Source organism: Corvus cornix, chromosome 2 (genome assembly GCF_000738735.6).
Source record: "Corvus cornix cornix isolate S_Up_H32 chromosome 2, ASM73873v5, whole genome shotgun sequence".
NCBI lineage: Eukaryota > Metazoa > Chordata > Aves > Passeriformes > Corvidae > Corvus > Corvus cornix.
The window spans coordinates 150,911,042-150,932,403 of record NC_046333.1 but is presented as its reverse complement, the minus strand read 5'-3'; the positions used below and the strand labels follow the sequence as shown (position 1 = coordinate 150,932,403).

At 40.3% G+C, this 21,362-nt stretch overlaps 1 protein-coding gene across 4 annotated transcripts in view; it reads left to right on the top strand.

Annotated features, from left to right (window-relative positions):
* Positions 1-21,362, top strand: part of SLC45A4 (solute carrier family 45 member 4) — an 86,396-nt gene that overhangs the window by 53,827 nt on the left and 11,207 nt on the right. For all 4 annotated transcript variants that reach the window (XM_010404703.4, XM_010404702.4, XM_039548636.1 and 1 more), the window contains one exon: positions 20,290-20,478. In XM_010404703.4, the coding sequence (XP_010403005.1) occupies positions 20,290-20,478 (189 nt within the window). The remainder of the gene's footprint in view (positions 1-20,289; positions 20,479-21,362) is intronic.

The window sequence follows — 21,362 nt, the reverse complement described above, 5'->3', positions numbered from 1 at the left end:
GTGTGCCTGTTTGATTAGGACTATGGAAGGAAAAAAAAGAAATCTGTATTTTGTGACTTGGGGGGCTGCTGCTTTCAGCATGAAAAACTCACTGTCTGACTAATGAGTAGTGGTAGCTGTAAACATGAAATTTCACATTTTATATTTAATATGATAAAAGCTTTGTCAAGCCTCTACTGTTGCTTCAAAGGCTCTTTCAGTGCTATTGAGTGTTTTATGAATAGTTAATAGGCACAGAAGTGACTGTCAGCACCAGAGCTGTTCCTCATTCCCCTGCATAAATTAAATATATTACACTAGTGTTCTTAAAAAAAAAAAATCTGTGTACATTTACATAGTTTCATAAGAAAACTTAAGGAAAATTAGTTTACATATGCTGCTTACCTTTATAATGCCACTTAAATCTAGGGATGTTTGTCTGGTGTGGTACAGGAGTAGCTGTGTTTTTTCTGCATTTCATATGTGAGTGCCTCTCTGTGATTGCATCACTTTGTTTTACTGCGAGAGTTAATGGATTCTCAATGTAGTAAACATTGGCTAGTCTAGCATTAAATATTGAAGTTGGTCATTTTAAGCTTAACCCTGAGCATTGATGTTGTTTTTAGGCAATAACACTGAAGAATAGAATTTCTGGAAACTGAGTATTTCACTGCTAATTATTAGATTTTACTAAAAAGAAAGGCTGAGCTATGCAGAGCAGAATACTGTAGATTATTTTTGTTTGTAAAAGAAATTATTTCTTTCATTAGGTCCTTTTACATCAGCAAAATGCTGTAGTTGCTCGTGTCTCATATATGTAGGAAAACTGTTCAGGGGTTTGGGCTGTTATTTTACAGCTAAAATATTTAGATATAATATCTCATAAAAGAAATAACATTCAAAATTCATCCAGACTAAAGCTTAGCAGACTGTGCTTAAAGGGTCTTGAAATTCATGTGAAATTGCTGGTATGGAAAAAGTGTGTTAAGCAATAATTCAAATTGCTGATTCTGAGAAATCTCTGTGGTAGCTGAGAATTCGTTATGCTGAAGAGATTCAATATTCCAGAGTGAACTCTTTTAGTGTGCAGTCGTGACTCTTCCCATTGAAATGTAGTGTCGATACCTGCCTGAGAAGAATGCTTGTAGGTAAAGGGAGATTATAGAGATGTATTTAGAAACCAAGCATGAAATGTTACAGAAGAATTGACTTCCAGGTCTGTTTCTTCAAAGGCATTAAGGTATCAGTTGCTGACTCAATTCAGTGTGGAAGCAGATAGCCTTCCTAAGGCTAAGCCTGAGATCAAAGGAAATCTAAAAACCTGAAAGATCTCCTGGGAAAGAAGGGAGCAAAGGGTTGTGGATGGGCTGTTAGAGGCTATAATTCAAGTGAAAAAGAGCTGAGTGGCTGGAAAGCCTCTTGCAGATGGAGGAAGCTCTTCAACACAAAGCAGCACTGAATCTATTTGAGTTTAGCTCGAGTAGTTGAGTTTATTCCTCATCTCTGCCAGAGGTTACATTAAGGTTATGTATTTTTAACTGCTTGTATGCAAAGCTCCATCTTCCATTTCAGCTGTGGCCTACCTTACCTTGTCTTACCAGGAAGAAACTGAGTTGCTATAATCTGTCCTTTGACTCACAGAGTTAAATTCCTGTTCAATCCAGCTGCATCCGTGCTCTCAGGCATGGCTGCATTTGATGCTGAGACTGAATTGCAGGCTCTGAATTTCTCTTTGGAAGAAATAATCGCTTGAGAGCTGACCTGTCCCAAGAGAGGACTGTAATGCAGCTAACCTAAAGGCAAGAATTGAATATACAGTGGATCCAGAAAACCTGGAATAATAAACAATTAAATCCTTTTTTCAGCCTTGTTAGCTTTAGAGTTAGTCTGTAAGATTGCAAAGTTTGTATTCACATCTCATGTGGTGGAATGTGTAAGACTGCAAATATTGTGCCTGAGGCACATGTTAATTGCTCTATAAAACCTCCCCACCCATCTTTTTTTACTTATTGACTAATTTTATGTTCACTAAGGGGTTGTGTAAGACTAATTTTACTGTACTTTTTTTTTTTAAGTAACAAGCAAGTCAGGCTTTCATATCATGTATCGCTCTTACATAAAATATCGTTTGTCCTCGAAGCAATAGCAGCGCTGATTTTAAACACAGATAGCCCTTAGTGGAAGGCTGGATTAAAGATACATTTAAAACCCTTTTAAAAGAAAGATGCTATGGAACTGTTAAGATTTTTAATCCTGGGGGCAGTTAGGAGCATGTACTTTATTTTCATATCAAGGCAAGTGGTTTGGCAGTTGTGCAATAGCTGTTCCTTATAGCTTTTTTTATATCAATGTTCTGTTTTTCTTCAAGTAACACTGAATCTGGCCTTCAGAGGCACCACTGATAGCACATGGCAGATTTTCAGCTGGATAGTGTGAGGATTCCTGCTGGCTCTAGGGTCCTACAGACTCTGTGACTTTGGATGAAAAGCCTTGCAATGAGAGGGGAAGCTGAGTGCAAATGGCTTCAGAGGCTTCTCCCATAGCATGAAATATGTTTCTTATTACTTACCAGTAGGTAATTTTTTTTTTTTTTTTTTTTGCTGAATAAGGTCTGCTGGAGAAGCTACTTCTAAAATAAGATTCGTACTTGCTATGGTGCTGCTTTTTCCCATTCCAAATCTTTAATAAAAGTCCTTGAGCTTTTAATTGTGTACTGTGAGAATGTTAATGTGGGTTGTTTTGGGTTTTTTTTTTCCCTAGCATAGTGTTCACAGTAAAAACTGTGAGTGAACACTTCTTTGAATCCTTGGAAGTTTTCATTTTAAGAGTTTGGTCTGAGTTTAGAGCAAGTGACCGGTATATGACACAAAAAATATGAACAGGTCTAAAAACTGTGGGCTGATAGAAGCAGCACAGTGCAGAGCAAAGCAAACAGTGTAAAAATGCAGGCTGTCAGCGAAGAATGGAGGTTTGTCACCTCTGTTCTTAAAATCCGTTTTTTTTCCTGCAGCAATAGACATTTTAGTCTGTGATTTGTCAGAAGAGCTTGAAGCCTCCAAAAATAATCACTCTCTAAGAAGGAAATGCACATCTCTATCCTTATGTAGCTGCTTCTTTCTACCTGTAAATATTTTCAGTCTAGCATGCTGTCTCCCTTTTATCTGTAGTAGCCAAGGGTTAGGAGAGGCTAAACTGTTTGGCATGACTTAGGGGTACTTTGAGATCTGTGTTCCCCTTCTTTCCCAAATGCCTTTTCTCCTACCCAAAGAGCTAGTAAAGCAGCAGAAATAAGGGCTAATTAATAACACTGTTATAAGCTAATGGTGGTGAACTGGGTATGGGACTGTATTAAATTAAAGCATATTTTTAAAATTTTAATTTTCATATCAGCCAGTAGCATTAAATTCTACTGTAAACAGAGTTTTTACATCTCTCTTATCACTGGGTCACTGAATTGACTTGAAATTCTTTCCTCTCACACATAGCAGACCCACCTTGTTGTGAGATACTCAAGGCAAGCCTTTCTGCTGCTTTCAAGGGCAGTTCTAGAGCATAGAAATGGGCACAGATGGGAATAAAGGAACTGCAGGATTTTTACTAAGATTTCCTGTGAGTAGTGGGGAAAAGATGATAGAAGTAGGGACAGACTTTGGCCTCCTGGAAATGCACTAAAATTGAGTGGATTTAAACACACATTTACTCAGTCTCTCTCTTAGCCTAAACCCTTCCTCTTAATCTGCTTTCCACCCACATGCCCAACATCTCTTTATATTTCTGTCTAAACACCCTCATCTGGAGCAAGATGTCAGGAGAACCCTTGAATGTACATGCATGAGTTTTTCTGCTCAGAATTTGAGTTTGACCCTCAGCTCTGACCGAGAGGTAACTCTGCCATAGTGGTAACAGGTGAAACACGATAGTGCTTCCATGCTCTTTATTACAAAGTAATTGCCACCAGGGTAATTTTCCAGCAGGCCATTGCCTGTTCTGTACTGTAAAAAGAAACCTTTCAGCTCTTGGATGGGGTTCTGGTGGAAGAGACTTGCAGATGCAGAACTGATATTTGGATGCCCAACCTTGGAACTGGCGACCCCACAGCTCACATGAGTGGGTTTCTGTTGAATGTGGACTGTGAGACAGGTTATGAGAAAAGAATAGCTGAGAACTCCTTAGTAAACAGGAGTCTTACTTTTCAAGGAAGTAGAATTAAAGCTACTTCGGAAATGAAAAGAACATCAGCAGGCTTTTGCCAACTCATGTAGTGCTTTAATAAAGGATTGTCAGAGCTGCAGCCCCTTGAGCTCTGTTACCCTCAGTCTCCTGTGTACTTGTTGCAAGAGCCTTTCTGTTGTGATGCCCCTTTGGGGGACCCCATTTAATCATCCTCTTTTCACCAACCAACAGTTGAAGAGGTTTCAGATATACTTCCCGCAGGCTATTTTGCAAGAAGTTACTGGAAATGTTTTCTGCTACTGATTCAGTTTGATAATATTTAATACAAGCCCATTTAACTAAATAGGGCAAATCCATGTTATGGATTATGTCTACATAGGTTTGGATAAATCCCCTATAGCTCATGTTACTCCATAAACATCTTCCTCTCCCTAAAGTCTTGAGTAACTGGTTACAGAGCAGCACAGATGCTGATTTTTCCATAAATAGATGAGCCCAACTCTGTTAACATTTGATGATGTTCAGTTGAAGCCTCATGGTGAATTTTTTGTGGTGTAGTAGATGCAGAGCATGTAAACAAAAGAATTCGAATCTGAGTTTCTATTATTTTTAGGGAATGGTGACTGCTGGATTACAGTTTTTTACAGCAAAGTTAGGTGCCTTCTCTCCAGGTTTTGGGGAGTGTTCCGTGTGAGGACAGAGCTTCCACACTCAGCTCAAAAATGTCTTAACACACTTTCAGAGCAAGAATACATTTTGCCATGGAGGTGCTGATACGGGGAAGGATCAACAGAAAGGCTCAGTCCCTACAATGGCCTAGTTCTGTCCTTGGTATCAGCTTTGTCTTTGGCAAGTGGCCCACTATGGGGCAGCGTGATGGCTTTTATTATGCCAGTAAATTTTGTATAACTTTTGCTCAGGTCATCTTCACATTGAATTTCTATCCTCCCCTGAATCCCAGTGTCTGTTCTTTCTATCTCAAGTGATAAAGTGAGCTGGATCATTTTCTATGTGTTTTCTGTATTGGCTGGATAAAAATATTAATTTCCTGGTTTTATCAGTTGTGCTGCTCTGTAAACAATGGTCTTTCAATAATTCAGTCTATCAGAACTGAGCTTCCCCCCCACCAGGATAATCTGCAAATTCCAAAAATATCCTGCTGGCTTTAAATTAGCTCTTCATCTGAAGTGTTCTAATACCTCTTACAAATGTTATATCTGGACACTTCTGGAAAGTAAAGTATTTCTTTGGAGAATGGAGATCAAGTTCATGCCCTTCAGAGTTCATGTAGGTGGCAGGAAAATAAATATTAAATTACATATTCTAAAATTAGTATTAAACTTGGGCACTCTGGGAAGAATCTTCATGAATTTAAACCAAAGTGTCTTGGGTATTCAGATAAATGATTGTTTACTGGGGTTAATTAGTTGCAGTGGAGACAATTGTGGTATTCACTCTGTTTTCTTTGCCTGATTTGGAAAGTCAGTGTCCTACCAAGCCAGACATTTTCTGGCAAGGAAGAGTCATTACAGGCATACCTGCTGTCTTACATGGACTGCATCAGGTGACTTCAAAATGATTGTTTATCATACTTAGCTGCAGTTTAAACAATTTATGCAGCGATTGGATGTCACTGAAATATCTGATCTGCTGTTTTCTTCCAAGCTGCAGTAGAAAAGAAGAGCAGATGCACTGTGCTCTGCTCCTTTTTATTCCCCCTAAGTGATTATTATGTAAAACTTTAAAAAAATAAATTTCTGGTTGCTAGACTTTCGTGCCGGTTTATCATCTCTGTAGTGGTTCTGCACTATATCTCCTGTTTTTTAGCAAAAGGGATTGGTATTCCTGATGTTAATGCCTTTGTAGCATAGAATCATAGAATGGCTTGGGCTGCAAGGAGCCTTCAAGACCATCCAGTTCCACCCCCCTGCCATGGGCAGGGACACCTTCCACTACCCCAGGTTGCTCCAAGCCCCATCCAAGCTGGCCTTGGACATTTCCAGGGATGGAGCATCCACAGCTTCTCTGGGCAACCTGTGCCAGTGCCTCACAGGGCAGAATTTCTTCCTAATACCTAATCTAAACCTACCCTCTAACACAAAGCAAATGATGCTTACTTCATATTGACCTTAAATAAGAGCAGAAGGAACCTTTGTCATCTGTATGAAATTAAAACAGAACTTAATTTTTTTCCTTTCCTTTCCATTACAACCAACAGAAGTATTCCAGAAACGCAGTTTTCAAGCCCCAACTGGCTGACATCTCAGAGGTCATGGCTAAGCCAGTGGTGAAGCAGCAGTGTTGGCACCCCTTCCCCAGTGGCTCACTGGGTCCCCCCAAGACAGACATGCTGTGTAACAGTGGAGAAGTTCAAGAAGAGAATGAGGGAGCTTTAAGGATATTTGGGGTTGGCATGAGAAAATAAGATTGTGTAATCAGTTAAAAGGCTGAGGGTGGTTCTTTCTCTGTAATTTAACTAAGTAATAGTCTAACTAGTGTTCCCCTTTCTCTGAGGTAGTCAAAGTCATGTGTCATAAATTTTGTGCCAGGGACTCCATCAGTCTGGAGAGCAGTCAGTGTGTGCCAGAGGTTATGGAGATAAATGGAGAGGAGGGTTATTTTTCTGCAGTGTGTATTCCTACCCTGTTGATGTGGCAAATGTATTTAAAATAAGTTTTCAAATGTTTTTAAGCTGTAACCTTCAGGAGAGGAGTTTGGTACAACTTCGTCAGATATGAAAGGATGCCAAATTTTGCAAACTATTTAGGTTTCAATCTTAAAAATTATTTGGGTTCTTTGTTGGATGACTGAATAATGCTGTGTTGCTACACCTGTAGCATATATAACTTGCATATATGTATAAATAGTATATAACATATAATAATATACACATGTATATAATATATAACTTGTTCCATTCTTTTATAAGTTCAAATGGAAAGAAAAAATTACATGTAGAGTGCTATAAAGGAAAACTGCTTTTCATGATATAATAAAAGCACTTGTCTGGCTGTTGGAAGAGAGTTCTGTTCTGCTTTCTCCCCAGTAGGGCCTAACTCTCATAATTTGCACATTTGGAAAGGAAATATTTGCTGTCTTATGTGCTGGTGTGCTCTGCATGTTTAACTTCAGGTTTTATTGGTAAATTTATCCTTCCACATGTAGCTTCACTGATTGTGCAACATAATACATGTGAGTAAAGATCACATTTAATGGTTTGCAGTAAGAAGTCTTATTCATCTTGTATTATTACATTTTATTCCTGACTGTCAATTCCAGTTATTTGGTGCAAAAGGACTCCATGGATCTCATTATCCTTCACGTACAAATACAGTCATATAATTTTTAAACAGCTGAGTGAGGGTGGGGAAGCCACTTCTGGGACACAGTGAGTGAGTTATTTGGAGTGATGCCTGAGACTCTGCTCTAGTTACCAAAATTTCCTATGAGAGCAACGCTGTAGTATGACCCTGCAAGCTCAAAATACTAAGATCAAGGGGTTTATTAACTAGAATTTAGAAGGCTTCAATGGGAAAGCAGCTCTGCTTTTAAATCTCCCCTGTACATGTATAGAACGTGTTTCATGTAAGTTAATGTTCAAGCCAAAACATGCAAGTGCAGGAAGGTTTTAGGCAGGCTCCATAAACACCAACACTGTCTTTAATCAGCCCAGAATTTCATCTGAGAGGATGGTTTTCCATAATGCTTTACCACAAGGCAGGTGGCATGCATAGCTACAGAAAAAACCCACATTTTTTGGCAGGGAAAATCCTCAGTTGATTAAAACTTCTTGTCTCATAGTCCTCATTCTTACATCTAGAGATTGTTACAACCACTGGTGAACTGCAGTGTTTTTCCTGGAGCAATGTACATGGAAAACTGTGCCTGCAAACTCCAACATGTTGTTCATTTGTTGCAGCAAATGGGGAAAGCACTAATAGGATATCTGTTCCGCTTGATATAGCCACATGAGGAATTAACCTCAATAAAGACAACTGCATAGAGGAATGTGGTTTTTCTTTAGGAGCTTAGGATGGGTTATTTGCAAAATTTGCCTGTTTGGGATTTTTTTTTAAAGAAAACAATGAATAAAGTTAGAAGAATCAGCATGTTTCTTTATATGTTCATACATATAATTCTGCAACACTTCTAAAACAGCAAATAATTTAAAATCCAATGCTGTATTACCACTCTCTGCTGACTTTCTGGTAGAGCTTCCCAGTAGCACAGTTGTGACCCAAATGATCCCAGGCAGAGTGTTTATTCCTGTCATAAACAAACCTGTGGTCCAAAAGCTTTTAGAAAGGCCAGAAGGTTGATTTTTCAGCATGGTAACAATTAACAATACACTTTTTGTAAGTCTGTCATGGGAATGGTGCCTTTTTGAGAGGCTTTGAGTATTGCAAAGGGAAGTAAAGCACTTTGAGACTGCACAATGTCAATGGCCTAAGGAGTGTAGGTAGGATCAATTCAGCTTTTTTCCCTTCTGGCAGTTCAGGGAAAAATGGCTTTTGGAATATGAAGTGTATATTGGGTAGTTATAATGTTTATTAGGTATTACATTTTTTCTGTTGGATCAACTAGGGTAATTATAGCAGGAGCTGTCTGCACCACTTTCTGACCCTTAAAAGGACTATGAAAATGTGATCCCAGCTGAAGTGTAAAGATCAACTGTCTGGTCACTAATCCCCAAGAAGAGGAAGGTTCTCAGATGGTGTCTGCAAGGGTACACAGGCCAAAAGCCACCTCAAGTCACTCTTTTCATGTGACTTCCAAGCATGTAGTCAAGCCTAAAAACTGGGAAAGGAGAGAAGAATTTTTATCAATGTGCAGAGACAAGCTCCTTGCATTTCACTCTTAAGCCTGGAAATGAACTGTTTTCTTTGCTCCTTGCAATTCAAGGGCACAAATATTGTGCTGGCCAGAGTTTGTCTGGCTGCCTGCTCAACAAAAATATACTTTTTTGGCTACCCTCAAGTCTGCTTGCCTTCCTTTTTCAAATTCTGTTCCTGGATACACTGAGCAGATGCCATGCTGGACTATGTATATGCCAGTCATTTGTTTGGCAGGGCAAACCAGAACCTTTATGATTCCCTAGGGCTTGGGAGTTTGTGGGGTGGATGGACACGTCAGAGGGAAACTTCTGCTGCAGTGAGTGGGAATTAATATCTTGGTGATGCCTTCTAGCCCAGTGTTTGCTACAATGGTGGTTTAAAAATCTTGACCATGAGCAAGTCCCAGAACATTTGCGATGTCCTAGCCCCGCTGTTCATCTTGTCCTTGCTTAGTTATGTCAGTCAGGTTTTCACCTCCCCTTGGGGTCTGGGTAGAGCAGTGTGGAAGGGTACTCAAAGCTTCCTTTGGGCACAAACTCCTTGCCCTGCAGAGCAGAACAGGACCAGAGCACAGAGGGCTAAGGCTGCACTTACTGCTGCCTCATGGTGCTGCTGGACAGCCCCATATTGAATAGGTCCCCCTTAAGCCAGTATGATTTTAATTAAAAACTTGTTCTTAAGGTGAAGTGTTGTTCGTTGACCAGATTTTTTTAGGAGGTGGGAGGGTTGCTCCAGTCTGGTTTGAATACCCAGAGTTAACAGTTCAGGGTTTACTCTACTTGGAATTAAAACTAGGGGTTAAGACAAGTTTTTGGTTAGGATTTGACTCAGCCACGTAAGTAGATGGTCATGGGTTTTAATGTGTTAATCACTGCAACAAAAGCTCCACTGTTGATAAACAGAACAGGTTGCTGAAAGATTTTCTGTTGTATGTACAAGAACCTCTTGAGTTTGGGAATTTTCAAGGAATTCAAGCCAAAGTCCTTTGTTTACAAATTTGTCGATATTCTAGAAGCAGTGACGAAAAACCCTATTGAGCTTTGGATAAACTGGGATGCTGCATCTCTTCAGGCAACACATGTCACAGTAATTGATGTGTAATCTTGCAGCCAGAGGAGCAGGAAGTGCTGCAGCGTTACGTAATGCGCCGAGCCCAAGTGGGGCATCACGTACGGCTGATGCCTTTTAATTACATCCCATAGGGGCGAGGGAAGGATCAGTGTGGTGAAACAGCTTATTGATTGCTGCATTCATACACGGGCCTGCATACATTTAGACACTTAGGAGCGATGGGAAATGGATGCTGATGTTGTGTGTGTGACCTTCGAGTCCTTCTGCATCTGCAGCTTGCTTAACTGGCCAGCAACAGGAGATAGGCTGGGAATAAATACCCTTACATTGTGAAGTCAGCCTTGAGTGGTTCTATGATACAGAGCATAACCTCTGTTTTTCTGGAACAGTGAAGAAATTTTTCAGTTTTTTAGTTGATGTAAACACCTCTGTTATACCCTTAAAACTTCTCTACAGTGATGGTTAAAAAGAAATTTTTTTATTAGTGCTGGTTCAGCACACTGGAAGTTGCATCAGATTTAATCTATATTCCATTTCAGCTCGTTAAATGCTGTGATGCAAATTTCTTATTAGTGTCAAAGTGATATATTTCTGAATATTGGTTAATAAGTGAGAGAGCAGGAAAAGTTAAAACCAAGTTTCACAAGAGCCAAAAAGGATGGCACAGATAATCTAGAAAACTTGAGTGAATCAGCTTCAGCAGTAGATCAGAGCCCTTGGCAATATTGTGTTTCCTTGCTCTCTCTGCAGCTTATTTACCTGCTGCAGCATGGGGAAAGCTTGTTTGGCCATCTCAGTGTTTGAGCATAAAAGGTTCAGCTTCTGTCTTAAGTAAAGCTGGCACTTTACACTGTACCCTGGCAAAAATAAATACCGTGGGTTTGATAAGTATATAATTCAGTGGAACCTATAGGAATTGCTAACTAGCTATAGTTACAAAAAAAAAAAATCTACAACAGTAGTTGATTCTTTGGCCTTTCCTTGAGCAGGGCATGTCATATGCATTGCTTTTGATTCCTCCTCCTCAGCAGCAGCAGGAGTAGCAAATAAGTCAAGTAATAGACATGTATGTCAATATTGGATAAGGAAGTAGAAAACTGGATTGTTAAAAAGGCAGTAAGCTAGAAATAGTCTTCTACCTGAATTACCATAGGCTACCCCTGTGGAAGTAGGAGGGTTAGAAACTTTAAAATAAATAATGAAAGCTTTAAAAGCTTTGCTTGACAGCATTTGTGATCATGCTAAAAGGAAAATCTCATTTGCCTGCCTGCAGATCAGCGCATGTGTTCTCTCTCGGATGCCTCAAACCTCAGCTGTTCCCAGGCTTTTGCTTTCCCTCTCCCCCTTCCACACATACCTTTGGCTCACTTCTCTTACCATACGCTTCTCTTTCCTGACACAGCACCATAAAGCTGGGTTATAAACCAGAAATTGTCAGGAAAGCCACATAAACCTTTCTACAACTTTGGCAGAACAGCCGTGCAGCAGCAGAGCTTAGTGAAACACTGACAACTCCCACAGTTGCCAAATATGAGAAGGGGAGGACAGTTGTAGGAGGTTGAGAAGCAATAATTGAGCAGAGACAGAAAATGGGAGAGCTGGATGATGAAATCCTTTAAGAGGCCTGTCACTTATTTCCTTAATTCCATTTTCCAGAAGTCTTATTTAACCCACCATGGTTGCTGCTGGCATGCTATTGCATGAGGAATTTCAAAAGGCACAATAGCTTTGCCAGAAGGAAATATTCTGCAGCTTAAAACACCTCCAGAACTCTGTATGTCAAACACCACACTAATATTTCTATACTGAAGCTGTTGAAGAGCAACAGCTTTGTTTTATTACCAGTTTAGCTGGTCTTTCAAAATGGGTGGCTCTAATCTAGGCGCAGACATGGCATGAAATAGTTGCCAAATTTTTGGAAGTTGTTTCTGCTCTAACAGTGTTGACTTGTTTGCATCCAACTCCTAAGGAAATCTCAAATTTTAAATATAAGTTTTAAGGGAATGTCAGACAGTTTTCCTACATCTCTAACCTTATGTCATCATTTTAGTTTTCCTATTAATTATTTGTTCCTGTATCTCTAACGTAGATGCAGATTTTGTCTAGAATCCTGTTCTTATGATAGGGAGTGACTAAAGCAGAAATGTAGGTGCATTTTAAAGGCCTAAATGTGCTGTAGAAGGTTTGAATGTCACAGCAATGCAGGAAGCAGGTCCCTGTCCTGGAAGACAGACAGTGCCCCAGCGGTCTCCTTTGCAAAGTGTCTCTTTGGTCCTGTGGATTTTTCCTGACCATTCCAGGGTGGCTGCAGCTGGCTTCTGCTGGTAGTGTTGGAAGGAGTTTTCTGCTTTTTGCCCTTAGATGTCAGGTTTCTGCAGTACCATGTTTTTTATGTCTTTGCAGTATTCCTATTAATTATTTGTTCTCTTGATTATCACTCCCCTCAGTGCCCATAACCCCATCCAATGGAGAAATTGTGCTTTATCCCTCCAGTCTTGTGTCCCACAAAAAATTCCTTGTTTGCACAGAGGAGGCAGCCCTGTATGTCATCCAGAGCAATAACAGAGCAGCTGAGTGAGCTTAGAGCCTGGCATCCCAGCCCTTGTGCAGCCATACCTCCTGACAAGAGCTAACCAGGAGGAGGACGAGGGAGAGGAGAGACTTCTTGCAAGTGGGTGATGTTTGTGTTACAGCAGTGTTCGTCTTGCAGAACGCACGTACTCCTGCCTGTGAGATGTGGATAATGTGCTGACAGCTCATGAATGTTGCAGGCTCAGCACAAGAGCTCTGATTCGACAGGCACAAGAGGAATTTCAGGATGTGAATTTTACCAGTGGGAAGATTGAAGCCACAGTTTTGAGATGATGTTTATGCAGTAGGTTGTTCCTGAGACACTGAGCGAATCGAGATGCCTGACAGCTTGCCGGGCAATCATTTTAATGTAGGAAGTTAAGCAGCAATGAAAAATCTCACAGTTTTGTTCTGAGCTCTTCCACCTGCATTCTTGCAATTAAACTGAATCCTGTGACCACAAGTGTTGGTCAGTTTTTCTCCAGTGCTGTTGTGCTGTTTGCTGCTTCTTTGAAGTGGCTTCTGAACAAGCACTTGGCTTGAGCAAGTGCCTTATACAGGATGGGCAGGACTCATTGAATGAAAAGCAAAATTTTCACATAAAAACCAAGTCCAGTATAGGGCTTCATTTCTTGTCACCCCAGCAGCTGTAAGATACTGTAGCATTAGGGGTGCAAATTAGAGGCTGTCCCCTCTCATGTGCTACCAGGCTCTGATTTCAAGCAGTACTTAAAATTATTTCCTTCTTAAAAACTTGTACTCTCACTGCTCAAATCGTAGTAATAGGCTCCAGGAGAAATTACTGTGCTTTTTCTTATCCCTTCCCTGTTGGTCAGAGTTCCTATTTCAATTCAGAATTTAGAAGGTGGTTTCTCATGGATGCAACAAATTCTATGTACAAGTGCTGACTGTACCTCAGTAGTGCTCAGACCACCAGTCAGGCCTAATCCAGTGCATTGGTTCAACATATATTGGCTCTGATGTGGTTTCTTTGGCAGCTCAGGGTCCCACTCTAAGCCATTAAAAGTCCTAGAATCTGAGGGGAGATAGCAAGAAGCAAAGAATGTATGGTCAAAGTTTCGTGGTGATGCGGTTGTCAAAACAGGCACTGCAGCTTGTTTGCAGTTTCTCTGGGAGACGCAAATGTGTGGCAAGTCTGTATTTTTATTTTAAATGTAAGGGAATGGATATTTGGCTGAATTTATGAAATTATTCTGAAACCCCTACTCCTCATATAGGCCCTCCAAAGCTAAACTGTTTGAGTTTGCAGTGGTTCCTACAATTTTGATGTATAAGATGAAAAACAGATACCAGAGTTTGAACTTTTTCACAGCTTTTTGACAAGCATTGGTTCTGCTTGCTACACTCTTTCAAAATGCAGTCTAAACAAAGCAGCTTGTATAAGCAGTGCACTTTTAAACAGATCAATGTGAAATATTTTTAGCAGCACGCAGTATTTTATACAAGGATGAAATTGTGGAATAGAAAGCATTTGCAGGGCATGACAGCTTCTTGTGTTCGTTCAGAAATTTGTATGGTGTTTATTTAAAGTGTATAAACAAGTCTCTAGGTGATGATTTCTAACAAATGAAAATAGGACCTTAGCATCCTATTCCCATATCAGATCTTATTGTTAAGCTTATAAAGAACTATTTTTCCCCCAATAGAACTTATCAAAAAGAGGTTTTGAATAGAAACTACTGCATGTGACTTAATCTTTCTTCCGTGTAACTCGTGACCTCACGCAGCCCTTAGACTGATGGTGACACAGTGAGCATTTCCTGTGAACCGTGAGCAGTCCTGGTCCCACTATTGTTGGGCACTTTTTTTGTCTGGGAAAAAACAAACCCTTATTTACTAGAAGCCAGTGTCCTGTTTGTTTGTAGCTGGCTGGGAAATGCCATATTACAAGGGTCTCAGTGGCAGTCGTCACTCCTAACAGAAGCTGTTGTTGTGTTCTGCTCTTTTTCTCACTGATTTGTATGAGACTTCTGAGTCTGCCTTGTGACCTGCTCCACATTCAGTTCACGCCACAAATACTAACCTTGTTTATCCAATATGTTTTTTCCCTCCTCAGTGTTTCCTCAGATTAGCTGTCAGTAAAAGGCTAAATAATAATCCTCCAGTTATTATTCCTCCCCCGTGAGGTCACCAGGCTGCTTTTCCAAGTTGGAGGATGGTGGTTTGCTGTAAGAGCTGCTACCTGGCAAGGCAAGTGTGGAGGTGGAAAATTACATACAAAATAAAGGAACGGCATTAAATTGGTAATGGGATGCAGCTGCTTTGGCCTTTGAGTCTGCATGTGAGTCTCAGCAGCCTTTGGTAAAGGCATATGCTGCGTGGAACCACTCTTGGCCATACAAAATCAGCCTCAGCCGAGCTGTAGCCTGTTCTAGGGAGGTGCAGCAGCTCTCAGCAGTTGGGACATTTCACTTTTGGCTGTAAGAGGTTGTGGAATGGCTGTCACATGGATGACAATCTTATGGCTGTGCTGCCTTGAAATCCAGTCCAAGCCAGCATCCATGCATCTGTACGCACATCAGAGACTGGATGCTGTAGGGCTGCTGGCCCAGCATGTAACCATAGCCAAGTTTATTTAAAATACACCCCCCAACTGAGTCCTTGCCACTGAATGGGGGCGTCAGAAGGAACTTCTTGGTGTCAAAACAAACCCTCTGTCTCTACATTTCTGCTTAGTGTTGTCTTTTCTGTCTCAGCTGCCTTCTGAACTGTCTTCCCATTTTAAAATACTGCATAAAATGGTGACATTCTGTAGGTTTAGCAGCATACATATACAGAGAAAGGAATCATTAGGATACATACCTTCTTCAACTTTCTAAAGCCCTTGCAGACAGAATTTTTATAAAGTTTCATTATTGGAGCTCATTCTTATGAGGCAAAAAACCCTGGAAGACTTAGGGGGGTTTCTGTTGTTTATACACACACACTTATACACACAATTTCTTTAAGTATTTCAATTTTCAGTCTTTTTTTTTTTTGCGTCTCCTGCCAAATCACACACGCCAACCTAAATATGCATATCACGTATGCAGACATTCAAGATACTAAAACCAGAACAGCCTCTCTTAAGGGAAGAAAAGTATTTTGGGGTTGGAGTTCTCCTTGTCTGTCTGGAACATTCTCATTTATATGAAAATGTCTAGCACTAAAGCTACTGTTGGAATGAGGAAGGTCCTGCAGACTCTGCCAGCATGAAGGGTGAATTTTTAGGAGGAGCATCTGTGAGGTACTTTTTGAAGTTTCACTTCATGGGACAGTGGAGGTCGTGCTCAGTGCCTCAGAAAACTCTTTCCTGGAAAACTCCTGGTAGAACATGGCTGTGAGCTTTACAGAAGTCTGATTTCTCAGCAACAGTGCTGAGCACAGACATCAGAGGTGACACCTAAATCTGTGCAGAAAGAGAAGACTGTTCTGGGCACTAGAGCTCTTCAGAGTTTTGGTTCACTGGGCAGACTGAGCTTATCAATTACACATCTCAACTTTTAGATCTAGAAAGCAAACACAAAAGGATAACTCACTTTCCTGCCTATTGCTACAATGATTGCTATGTCTGCCTGTGCATTGCTCAGGTGAGGAGTTTGTCAGGGTCAGGAGGGAATTCTCCCAACAGCAGATTAATTTTTTTTCCTGTACTGCTTTAATTTAGTTTTCATGTGCACCCACTTCCCGCCAGGAGTCTTCTCTAACCCCACTCAGTTGTTTTCCACTTGAGTAACCAACTGAATTCTAATGTGACAATCTCACAGTTTACATGCTTACAGTAAAGCCATACATGTCACTCAATAAATGGTAACAGTTTGGAATTCTGCATAACTGTATGTAAAACACACATGATGATTTTATAAACTGCTGGCGTGCACTTGGAATGCAATTTATCAGGGCCCTGCCACTTAGCTTATGGAAGCAGTCCCATGGCATGGCTTCTCCAGCAAGAGAGAAAGCAGGTTGTGTTCATGTCAGTGATTCCTGCCATTACACAATCTGTGGGAATGGCTCGTGTTTCACTTGAAAGTTATCCCTTTCCTGTTTACTTGGGGGAGCACTCAGAGCTTTTTAGAAATTCTTCCATTTTTCTTGGCATGGGGCTATTAATTCTTGTACAGATTTTTATCGTGGCCTCTTTTTCTAAAGATAGATATTTTGGCTGCTAATGAGTAGTTCAATAAAAAAATATCAAAGTTGTTTTTCTAAAGAAGAATCTTGAAACATAATGTTCTTGGGGTTTCAAGTGTCCTTTTTACCCTTCCATAAAAGCTACATCCATGGCTCTGTTCTGAAATCATTGAGATTCATGTCTTCTGCAAAGTAAGCCATTTTCACTGTAAATATTTAGATTTAGGCTTTTATTTATAATACTTAGATGTTAGGAAGATCACCCTTTGCAATAAGTAAAAATAAATTCTTCCCAAGAAAGCATTTCAGTCTCTCTCCTCTGACTCACACATGGAAAGATAAAACTCATTCATTTCAGTCATGTATCTAAGGTTGGGTAAAAAACCTTTTTTCCTTTCTTCTACTGACCTGTAAAATCAAACCAGACCTTAATCTGATTTTGAGTTATTACATGCAAAGTTGATCTTGAAAGTACTTGAAGTCAAGTACTGAATTTTTAAAATAATTTTAGGACATTTTTATGACAGTTAGCTGTGGCTATAAAGCATAAAAAATACCTATCTGTCCAGTTTAGAAAAGTGCAGGTTTCACAGTTGAAGGAGAAATATTTGTAAACAATTTTTAGTTCTCTGCAGAAGTAATTTCAAATCATCGTTTCAAATGGTTTCTGTGGTTTTGGAACTTTTTTTTTTGGTTAAGATCTGTATACACCACAGAGAAGTGTCATTGCAGACTGGAGAAAAGGTGGTGGCCTCAAGGACAGAGGGACAGTGAGCTGCGCCAACCCCTGGTGTCCCTGATTTGCACTCCTATTTCTTGTCCCTGATATACCAGTGTTTCCTTGTTGTTTCTGCTCACAGTCTCCATTAAAACAAATTGTTTGTCTCAATGGATGTTGGAATATTAAAAGAGAATCTCTTAATTGTGTCCATTTTACTTAAATATGCCTATTTGATTGTTTATTCACATAAGATGTGATGAGGCTTGTTATGCTGATGTCAGAGCTCTTGCCAGCCTTCACCCCTGTGTTTATTTAAAGCCTCTGTATGATTTACTGCAAAACCTTCCCAGCGTCTCGCAAGTGTTTACTGATGGATGAGCTCAACTGAGATGTCCCAGCTCATAATTCACGAGTCACAACATAATTCAGAAAAGAAGTGTCTGCTTTCAACACACAGCCCTTGTGTAGTGAAATGCCATCGAGTTATTCCAGATGTTGATGATCACTGCAATAAAGATCCATGACTTTGGTTAAGCTGCAGCTTCTCACTGTGTTTGAAACACACTCTGCAGGGACTTGGCCTCACACAGTAGCAACCTTGGGTGCTTAACCACTGCTCCCAGGATGGCTCTGTGCAGGCAAAATGGGAAGAGTATTTACACATTGCCATGTCTTCTATGTCCTGCAGAAAAATCTTTCACCCTAAATGAATCATGCCCAGCCTTTAGTTTTGCTTGCCTTGAACCAAATGTTTCCTCTTCCCCATCACTGATTAATTTTTAAGCCTGCTCAGGCACTGGTAAGTGTCAGCATCCTGGAGCAGGTGAGGTGCCAGTTAAATATGAGGTGCCTGAACCTGCTTTTGTGCTTGGGAAGCTGTTGAACCTGGTGAAGTTAAAGGGAGTGTTTAAGCCACAGGGAGATGGAAGTTTTCCTTGCACTTCTGCTTGAATTGCTGGCTTTCTAACTTGCATATTTGATGAGGACAGTGTTCATGAAGAGAAGCTGGATGGTCCAAATCTGGATGGGATCTGGAGGGACCTGTGGCTTTTTGAACAAGAGCTTTAGGTCCGATATGCAAACACATAGAGTTACGTCTCAGCTAAAACTTCCATGTCAGCCAAGACATCACCAAACAGTAGGAAAAGTTAAGTAAGAGATAGATAGTGATTTGAATCATGATGTGAACACAGTCCCACCTGTACAAACACAGCCCTTTCCTAAAGATCTAAATCCTGTGCAGAAGGAGTCAACAGTTCCATGGTAAGTAGTGATGTGGAGTACTGGCCTCAGTACAGGCCTCTAGCTGCCTGTAACAAGGAAGGGTGGCTGAACCATGGTGCCATTCCCTGTGGCAGGAGGTTCATGGCGTATTTGGTCTGAAAACATAGGTTGGGAAGTTTCAGAAGGGGCAGGTCTCTTTCCATAACTCTAGGCTCATCAAGGCAGCTGTCACTGTTAGCTTGTTCATTAGCCAAAGTTGAGTCAAATCACACAGACCTCGGCCTCAGACCTGGATTTTGAATCCTGATGATGAAATTGGTTTTTAATGCCAAAAAATAGCTTATTTTCCATAATATATCTCTGTATCACCACAGAGTGTGCAACACTCTTGGGAAAATCTGATCTGTCTCATGGAAGAAGTCAGTGTTGCTAGTCAAGATTTGGTGCTACTTTAAACAGCAGCAGATTAGACTTCCAAATCTGCATCAGAGGCTATTTTGGGCAGGGATTGGTATAATCCTGCTTGGTAATGGATGCCTCAGTGTGCTGAACAGGGAGCACAAGGTACAGGTTGATCTCACCAGCAAAGGTCAAATGCTGCTCGCACTCACCGTGTATGGGTTTGGATAATAAATGGTTTTCCTTCCTGGGATAAAGACACTGAGTTTTTCTGTCTTGGCATCAGTTGGACTGCAAGAAATAGATTGTTATGTTTTTAACGGTTTTCTAAGAACCGTGTCTGAGTGTTACCTGCCCTGTGCTGATAAATGAGCAGGAGGCAGGTCCCAAAGGAGCCGGCTTGGCTGCTGCTGTGGCCAGTCTGCCATCTGCAGGCCACTGCTCCGTGCTGGGGATGTGGAGAGCAGGGCTTGGGAGCTCTTTCTTCTCCAGAAATTATTATTTCTAGTAAGTTGTTGTTTTCTAGTAAGTGCTATGTAGTAAATTTTAAATTTTCCCATCTAATCTCATGAACAGTCACCTCTGTTCTTAAAGAAAGCAAAGACAGTGGGGATGAGCAAACCTTAGATTTATCTAAGTTGATGAATAAATGCTAATTGTTGTTTTTATTGTCTGTTGTTCATTTTTGTACGTAAACATTTTGTGCTTAGAAATGGGATATTTAATAAGACATTCAAATTCTGTCCTTCACTCTCAGTCCATTAAATCTTTAATAATTCTTTTATGGGGGTGGTCTTAAATGAAAACAGCACCACTGTAATGTTCAATTTTGAATCTTAAAAACTTTATTGAGCTGGGGGTCTGTATATATGACAGCCAGGCAGCTTCCAAGCATCCTAAAACCTTTGGGTTTATATTCCACAAATGGATAGAGGATTCAGTAGCAGAAATACTCCAATTGTTACCTTCTTATTGCCCAGGTATTTGAAAGATAAACAATCTCTGCTGTATTTTTAACTATTGCTAAAGATTCTTAAGTGAGTTCTTAATTTGGGAGAGAATTCACTGTAGGTAAATTACCCTGAATTTACAATTTTCAACGCTGTAACAAAACTTAATGTATAGAGTGAAATGTTCAGTGTGTACCACATAACCTTTCCATCATTTTTGTCTTTGTTTTAGGTCTTCCTGAACAATACTACAGCCTCACTTGGTTCCTCAGCCCTATCCTGGGCTTGATCTTCACTCCACTCATAGGTTCAGCCAGTGACCGCTGCACGCTGAGCTGGGGCCGCCGGCGGCCTTTCATCCTTGCTCTCTGCATTGGTGTTCTCTTTGGAGTTGCACTTTTCCTTAATGGCTCTGTGATAGGTAAATAACAAGGAAATCCCCTACATGTACCTCCTGCTAATGTACCTGCTTTGATATTTTAATGTAGGATGTAAAGATAATGCTCTGCAGTTGGTTTAATTTATATTTAATGTTAAAATCATTAGAAATCTTCACAGCCCTGCCCTTGAGCTCTGTCCATCTTGCTTGTTATTATCTGAAGTCACAAGTTACAGCACTGTGCTGAGCGTTGTGCAATCGTAGCTGTAACTGGTATTAATAACAATGTTATTAATGCAATGGTTGCCAGCATGTTTGCAGACGCTGAGACGAATTTGGTCGATCCTTGACATGGGAAAATTGTAGCAACCTGTTCACAGGGAAATGTTTCCTGTTGTGATCCCTTTTCCCTTTAATGCATATCTGGCAACACATCCTGTTTCCAGCATTATTTCAAAAATTATCTTTTCACTTTTTCTTGTGCTTTTCTTAGACCCAGTATTGAAAAAGTCCAGAACACAGTTAATATTTGTTTATCAAAAACTATGTGGGAAAATAATTTTTCCTGAGCCCCCATCAAAGCTGGTAAAAATAGTTTCCCTCAAACATAGTTTACTACGAATTTAATCTACAATCTCTTTGTAAATTTATTGTAGGAGAGGTGACTGCAAGTACATTTGGGAAAATGTTTACAAAATGGTTGGACTGATGCAAACAAAAGGAACTTAGCACCTAATAACATCCTCTTGGCTCTCTTTTTCAGGATTAGATGCAGCTCTATTGTGAAACAGGTCTACTAATTGAGGGAAATGAGTGGAATGTTACCTTGGCTCAGCTTGTTAAAGCCAGACTGGAATGCCCTATGATTGGTTTCAATTCTCTGCAAACTGTAGTGGACAAACTATTCAGAAAAATTACATTTAGCT